Source organism: Sapajus apella, unplaced genomic scaffold (genome assembly GCF_009761245.1).
Source record: "Sapajus apella isolate SASKATOON/1434 unplaced genomic scaffold, GSC_monkey_1.0 scaffold16, whole genome shotgun sequence".
In the NCBI taxonomy this organism is placed as follows: Eukaryota; Metazoa; Chordata; class Mammalia; order Primates; family Cebidae; genus Sapajus; species Sapajus apella.
Window position 1 is genome coordinate 11,466,696 of NW_022436956.1, and position 8,714 is coordinate 11,475,409.

An 8,714-nucleotide genomic window follows, 5' to 3' on the forward strand; every position below is an offset into this window, starting at 1 on the left:
AACCAAAATGTCACTGTATCTCTAAGAAGTTTGATTAAAAATAATTTTCTTTTTTGAACTTGCATTTTTTTAATTCTTTGCACTAAAAATACCTTTCTTGAAATAATAAAAAGAAAAAATAAAATAAGAGGGAAAACTTTATCTTGGAGGAAGTTTTAGCGGGAGGTTGGGAAAAGAAAAGGAGGTGGCCATGATCAGTAGCAAAGAGTAGAGGAGATGCTAACTTATCTATTAAGGATTTATTAAGGAGGTGCTAAGTGATATCTAGATAAATAAAGCATCAAGTTTCCTAAAATGGGGTGGTCTCTGCAAAAGAATCATTTCTCAGGTAGTGGGATAAAGAAAAAACTAGATGATCTTGAAGTACAGTTTTAGGATGTCAGCTGACAAAGTAAATTAAGTGAGCTGAATTACCTCTATTTTGCTTTCCTGTGTATAATTTGTACCTCTCTGATATTATCACACTATATATGGTGCTCTCAAATGATCAGCCAGATATATATTAGATACTTCATAGAACTTGTAGGAGGTAGGTTTTAGACACAAGGCACAATCTAAGGGCAAAACACTCATTATGTCTTTTTGAGGTATCATCTAAAATGGTTAATAGGAACCATGAACTGTTGTTCCTTTTAAACATCTCTGGACTGTTTTCATAGGTCTATACATGTTAGGCAAAGACTTTAAGAATTGGGAGACTCTGGATACCTACATATGTAGAAAAAACTAAATCAACTTTTTTTTTCCCATTTATTTATTTTATTGCATTTTAGGTTTTGGGGTACATGTGAAGAACATGCAAAATTGTTGCATAGGAACACACGTGGCAGTGTGATTTGCTGCCTTCCTCCCCATCACCTACCTCTGGCATTTCTCCATTTCTCCCCTTGCTATCTCTCCCCAGCTTCCCACCCCGCACCGTCCCTCCCCTATTTCCCCCCAACTGACCCCAGTGTGTAGTGCTCCCCTCCCTGTGTCCATGTGTTCTCATTGTTCAACACCCGCCTATGAGTGAGAACATGCGGTGTTTGATCTTCTGCTCTTCTGTCAGTTTGCTGAGAATGATGGTTCCCAGGTTCATCCATGTCCCTACAAAGGACCCAAACTCATCGTTTTTGATGGCTGCATAATATTCCATGGTGTATATGTGCCACATTTTCCCTATCCAGTCTATTGTCGATGGGCATTTGGGTTGGTTCCAGGTCTTTGCTATTGTAAACAGTGCTGCAATGAACATTCGTGTGCACGTGTCCTTATAGTAGAACGATTTGTAATCCTTTGGATATATACCCAGTAATGGGATTGCTGGGTCAAATGGAATTTCTATTTCTATGTCCTTGAGGAATCACCACACTGTCTTCCACAATGGTTGAACTAATTTACACTCCCACCAACAGTGTAAAAGTGTTCCTAATTCTCCACATCCTCTCCAGCATCTGTTGTCTCCAGATTTTTTAATGGTCGCCATTCTAACTGGCATGAGATGGTATCTCAATGTAGTTTTGCTAAATCAACTTTTATCTCTTACTCATAACAATCATCAAAGTGAAAGAAAATTTGTTATAGAAAAGACTATAACGTTTTTAAAGGATTTGCCACTCAGGAACTGTAAACCAGAATAATAGAAGAGCATTCTGATTAAGTATACATCAGTATGTTAGCACATTTTTTAGCTGAGAAAATCAAGCCAAAAGAGAGAAAAGACTAGAAATTTCATCTAATGAAAAGACTAGAAATTTCATCTCATTCAGCTTGAGGAATGAGAAGGTAAAGGAAGTGTTGAGAGAGGCAGTGAACAGAATCATGACCTTGATACTAAGGAAAACTTGACACTGCTATATACTACATATATCACATAGGTTTTTTTATGATTTATTTTGTTAAGTTCCAAGAAAAAAAGAAATTTTATAACTAGAAGGAAACTTAGAGTTTTTGTCCAGCCTTATCACATTATTTTACAGAAAAACAAACAAACAAAAAAAAAAAACTATGTACCTAAATAGTATCTTGACTGTCCCAATGTGGCACAATAATAACTTTCGGATAGTCCTACATGCCAGGACTCATCTCCCAACATAAGACACTCGCCACGATACATCTTCCACAGATATTTACAAAATTACCTAAGCTGACTTTTCTTTTTTCGTTTCTTCATGGAAACCCTGCCTACCATGTAGTGGTCAACATGGGAAACTGGAGCACTGTGACTGAATTCACACTAATTGCCTTCCCAGCTCTCCTGGACATTCAAATATCTCTCTTCATGCTTCTTGTGTTAACTTACACATTAACAACAACAGGAAACATCATCATCATCTCCCTGATACGAATTGATCATCGTCTGCAAACTCCAATGTACTTTTTCCTCAGTAATTTGTCCTTTCTGGATATCTTATATACTACTGTCATTACCCCAAAGTTGTTAGCGTGCCTCCTAGGAGAAAAGAAAACCACATCTTTTGCTGGTTGTATGACCCAGACATATTTCTACTTCTTTCTGGGAACAGTGGAGTTTATCCTCTTGGCAGTGATGTCCTTTGACCGCTATGTGGCTATCTGTGACCCACTGCGCTACACTGTCATCATGAACAGTAGGACCTGCTTCCTGCTGGTTCTGGGATGCTGGGTGGGAGCCTTCCTGTCTGTGTTGGTTCCAGCCATTGTGGTGACACGGCTACCTTACTGTAGGAAAGAAATTAATCATTTTTTCTGTGACATTGCCCCTCTTCTACAGGTGGCCTGTATAAACACTCACCTCATTGAGAAGATAAACCTTCTCCTCTCTGCTCTTGTTATCCTGAGCTCCCTGGGATTTACCACTGGGTCCTATGTGTGCATAATTTCCACCATTCTGAGTATCCCCTCCAACCAGGGCCGTCAGAAAGCTTTTTCTACCTGTGCTTCTCACATCACTGTTGTCTCCATTGCCTACGGGAGCAACATCTTTGTGTATGTGAGACCCAATCAGAAATCCTCACTGGATTATGACAAGGTTGCTGCTGTTCTCATCACAGTGGTGACCCCTCTCCTGAACCCTTTTATCTACAGCTTGAGAAATGAGACGGTAAAGAAAGTGTTGAGCGAGACAGTGAACAGAATCATGACCTTGATACTAAGGAAAACTTGATACTGCTATATACTACATATGTCATATAGATTTTTTTTATTATTTATTTTGTTAAGTTCCAGGGTACATGTGAAGGACATGCAGGTTTGTTACATGGGTAAACGTGTGCCATGGTGGCTTACTGCATCTATCAATCCATCACCTAGATACTAAGCCCAACATGCATTAGTTCTTTTTCCTAATGCTCTCCCCAACCCCCAGCCCTCCCCTGATGGCACACATTTCTTATCTTCAACACATTCATTCTGCATGACTATGGTGGTGTTTGGTGTGCCAGAAACCTGTGACAGTGCCCCAGGATAAGCAATGATCATGCCAAACTAAAAGAAAACTTTTATCATGTCTGGGGGAAAATCCAATCCATGAAGACTCTTGCATATTCCATGACAGAGGTGCTGGGTGTAATGGCTCACACCTATAATCCCAATACTTAGGAAGGCCAAGATGGGAGGATTGATTGAGCCCTGGAAGTTGAGGCTGCAGTGAGCTATGATTGAGCCATTGCCCTCCAGCCTGGGTGGCAGAGTGAGACCTCGTTTAAAAATAATAATAACACCGTGAAAGAAACCTAACAGGGATTCAAAGGTCTCCAGTTCTAGTCCTGGCCAACTTCACATATTTTCCACAGATTTTACCATGCTAAAACTTATCCAGTCCTCAATATCTTCCTCCGTTTTAAAATACAATGATAGATAATATAATATCACTACTTGTAATAAGGCAGGTAAAGTTAAAAATTATTTTCTTATTAGGAACTCTTGAATATTTCTAGAGACTTTGCTTTAACCTCTATTGTGGAGATCAAGTAAAGATGATGTGAGAAGTGAGAGAAAAAGAGGTATGACTCAGGACGGTATCAAGCCTCTAGCTATACTGGGTAAAAGAGAAAGATACTTGATGAGAAAAGGAACACAGGGCTGGGCACGGTGGCTCAGGTTTGTAATCCCAGCACTTTGAGAGGCCAAGTCGGGTCCATCACTTGAGATCAGGAGTTCAAGACCAGTCTGGCCAACATGGTAAAACCCCATCTCTACTAAAAATATAAAAATTAGTGCCGTGTGGTGGTGCATGCCTGTAATCCCAGCTACTCAGGAAGCTGAGGCAGGAGAACCACTTGAACCCAGGAGGCGGAGGTTGCAGTGAGCCAAGATTACACCACTGCATTCCTGCCTGGTGACATAGCAAGTCTCCTTCTGAAGAAGAAGAAGAAGAAGAAGGAGAAGGAGAAGAAGGAGAAGAAGAGGAGGAGGAAGAAAACTGGAGGTGAGGCTTAGCAATATGTGTTCTAATAAGCCATGCAGAAGATCATGAAGAATACAAAAGTTTGAGAGCTAGTGCTTAGGGACAACCAGGCAAGCCACTGGTTACCATGAAATCTATATCATTGCTAGGCCTCAGGAACTGCCTTGATTAAATGTTGCTAAGAAAAAGAATATGTCATAAAATAGACTTGATATTTGATCCTGGTTATCTAATCTTTCTGTATCTCAGTTTCTTACTTATCTACAAAATGATAATTTCTATGGTGTGGGGCTAAAGTAGGATAAACCTAAAAGCACTTATATCAGTTGTATAATATAGAGATGCTGAATGAACATTATTTATCTTTTTAAGGCCCCGTGTAAAATTCAATGGAAGATGCTGATAATACAAAGATAAGCAAGACATTATCTCTACTCCTAAGTTATTCACACTTTAGTTTGAGAGAAAAGAATATACAAGAAAATTTTATGAATGATAAATTATAAAAATAAATGAGTTAATTCTTCTGATATTGGCCATGGTAGAGTAACAGATATTTGATTTTTCTCTTTTGACTTGGGCAACTAGAAAATGACAAAAATACATACAGCAAACCATTTCACACATCGTCTAATAAGCAGTACAAGATTGTGATTACTGAGAGAAGGAAAACAAAACAAGTTGAGCCTTAAAACTGCCCCAGAGGTCAGACCGGCCTGACCAACATGGTGAAACCCCGTCTTTAAAAAAATTTAAAAAAAAAAAAACTGCCCCAGTATGCAACACAGATGCAGTCTTCAGCCTGCAGCCTAGGGACAGTATTCAAACAGAGTCTGTATGTTTCTCCGAATTAAGAAAATAGAGATCACTCTGGGGAGGCCAGGGCAACTTGAATTTATAGCGAAGATGTCCAGAAATGAAAGAGTTGCATAGAAAGAGGACTCTGGAGATAAGCAGAAGGACTCCCTGAAGACTTTGGCTGAATATAAAGCTAGGCACTCATGAAAATAAATTACCTAAAGATGTGAAAGGATCCACGAGAAATCAACAGGCCATATAATTCCTGGTTTCACATAGGGATGGAAATAGTTTGTGTTCCTTTCAGCCAAAGTAAAAAGACCTCTTAATATTTTGAGTATTAGGTAGAGTAAGGGAGATAAATTATCTCTAGTACAAAGACAGATCTAGTTTTTTCTTAGAAGACTTTCAAAACAGCACTGAAAAGATCAAAATAGTCCACATGTAATTGCCTAGGAGAACAAAGTCTAACACAACTTGAAAGCATAACAAAAAATCTATAACTTAATAATATCACAATATCCAGCATCCAAACAAAAATTTCTAAGCATACAAAGAAGCAGGATATTATAATACATAACAAGAAGGAAAAATCATCAAAAGAAGCAAATCTGGAAATAATGGGAATTCATAGGAAAAGAATATTTAAATAGCTATGTGCCCAAGAATTTAGACTATAAAGTGATTTAACAATTATCAAAATTATTAATAAAGTGATTTAAAGCACTTCCTATATAAATACTCTCAAATGGTAGATATAATCATTATTATCATCATCATAACCATTTTATTTGCCCTACACACTTTTATAACTTCAGATATCTTTCTTGTAGTATTTTATTTTTTGCTAGTATCCATTATGCTTACAGAGTTGGCCATGATATTCCATATCCTTAGGTTATTAGATGAAGAGCTTTGTAGGAAATGGTATTTGCCTCAATACAATGCACATGATCTATTTTTAAGTGCCCATAAAAGACAATTTTCATTCATTCTTGTATTCTTTGCCTTGCAGGCAGGGTAACAGGTAGGAGGTATGACCGAAGTTCTTCTTGGCCACACCAATCTGGGCAGAAGGCCAAAATAAAATTTCAAATGTCACTGGCCCTTGTTCACCTCACCTAGGTGCATACCATAGGCTCTTGCTCTTCTGTGCAATTACTACCAAGTGTTTCTTGGAATCCCCAAGAAATGTTTCTCATGTACTTATGAACTCTCAACATTATCTGGCTCTGGCTACCCTTGATTGATCTACACTCTTTGAAGCCACCTGAGGGCAGAGCTTCCTCACTATTACTGAAGCCTATTCCCCCTATAAGAAACTGATGTCAGTGACAAAGGAGCTGTCTTTCATTTATCCAAAAACAGAAAACCACTGAGATGGTAGGTATGCCAGTATATCTGCTGTTATTCCTGCTATAGACAGAGACACTAAGCTGTATTCAAAGCAGAAATTAGGAGAATCTCCATTATCCCTACTTATCTACTTAGGCACATATATAAGGTGGCTTAAACACTATTTTTCAGTGAGTCATTTTCTTCACACACTTATTTATAATTTTAGAAATGAATCCCTGTCTTGGTTAGATAGTATCTGAAACAGATACCAGATGATCCTCCCCATCTTGGTGCTTTCCACAGGTGCTCATCGTTTCCAGCCTAAATTCTCACATAAAATAAATTTAGATTCCTTTGTCTACCAGTGTGTCACATATGTTTACCCTCTATCTGGGACTCCTAATACACATAAGAAAGACAGAAGTCAGGTAGCATTAGGTAATTCAGTACAGTATATTTGAATATCTGTGATGAATTTGCTGCCCGTAAGAACCGTTACATCCCTTCCAGCTTACACAACTGTTCTTTGAGTAAAATTTTAAAAACATCTGAAACAGTGTTGTACAAGGTTGGTACTGCCCTACAAAATACAGAGACAAAGAAGAGTAAGATTACATTAAAATACGTGGAAATGGAGTATTCAAGTTTGAAAGTGGTGAACATATATTAGAAAAATTCTCTAGGTATTTAACACCTAGTTTTTTAATATCAAACACGGGGGAAAAAAACAGAGAAAAAGGGTTTAATAATACAGTGATGCATCCATTTCAATGGCAAACTGAAAATCTATTATCTTAATCTGGAATTTACCAGGATCTTTACTTTACCACTAGAAATTCCTACCTTACTGCTAGAAAATTTCATGCTCTGCCTTTTGAACATCTAGTTACTTGTGTGTTTTCATAGTTAAATACCATAAGGAAATTCTTGTTCCTCTCAGGACTAAATTTAAGTTTCATTAGTAACAACTACAAGAGGGAGTGCAAAACGCAAACACACACACCACACGCCACCCATCCAATTCATCTCCTTTTCCAATCAGATGAGAAGCAATTAGCAAGTTCATCGTGTTGCACAACTATAGAGAAAGGTGTGGTGAGGGTCACCATTCATATTGCAGTCTATGATACATTTCAAATTCAAAATATATTAGGGTTAAACTGTTTTGATGCTTTGTATATAACTGAACCAGTTAAAACTGTTTAGTGTACGATCTTTGGATTCTCTTTTTTGCACACATATGGCTTATGCAATAAGACAGGTCTGGGTTCTCCTACCATTGAAGTCAGATGCTCTTCCCCTGTTACAATTTCCACATTAAGACATTAATGATACAGTGAGGAGAGGCATGAAGTCCTTGTAGACCTGTGGCTCTGGATTTTAGGAACAAATACTCCTTCTGTCCCTGAGGTGCTCTCTTTGGATTCCTTCCATGCTTCTCTATGCCACTGGGGAAGTCAATACCAGGGTGTGAACCTAAGCTACTTTCAGTCATGGATCTACATTTTCTAACAGCCAATTGAAGTCTTGGCATGTTTGGCATCATTCAACTCAGCCCATCAAGGGCACACATTGAGGCTGGCCTCCAAGGCCAGTAACAAAGAGCATGCTTTTCTTGTTCTGGTCCTCAAGGGACCCATGAAAGACGCTACAGCTGCTATAGACAGCTGGTCACAATATTGAGAATTTAGTATCATGGGTCTCAGCTGTCTCTCTTTCTGTTGGTTTCTACCTTAGAGGCAAACCTTAAACTTTTGAGAGAAGTGTATTCAGCAATCATAAGCAATTATACTTTCTATTGTTTATGAACTGTCCCTGGTTAATAGGAATGCAATATTGAATACTTTAGAGATAGAGTGTAATATGGTTGGCATTTGCAAAATTCAATAACTCACACACCAATTTATTTTCAACTTCCAACCTAGAAGGGTCCTGACTGTAGATGACAGTCAGTTTCACAGAACGAAAGGACTAAAATTTCATTTAATGAAGAATGATTTTTAATAAATTGAAAAACAAAATTATCCTATATGAGACATGGACAGGAGGTTATGCATGACACAATTCTCTTAAACTTATAAAAGTATTCTCACGTCCATGAATATTATTAAGGCACAGGTGATACAAATTTGCCACTGGCACCTGGGTCACGTGATATATTGACAGAGTATGACTATTCATGCTATTCTTCATGCATGAGAACATACTG

At 38.1% G+C, this 8,714-nt stretch overlaps 1 protein-coding gene across 1 annotated transcript; it reads left to right on the plus strand.

The window, feature by feature from the left end:
• The first annotated feature begins 2,127 nt into the window (after positions 1-2,127).
• Positions 2,128-3,198, plus strand: LOC116556110 (olfactory receptor 6M1). The gene has a single exon (XM_032285113.1). It carries the CDS (start codon positions 2,186-2,188, stop codon positions 3,125-3,127), a length of 942 nt encoding a protein of 313 aa, XP_032141004.1. The 5' UTR covers positions 2,128-2,185; the 3' UTR covers positions 3,128-3,198.
• Positions 3,199-8,714: the final 5,516 nt, after the last annotated feature.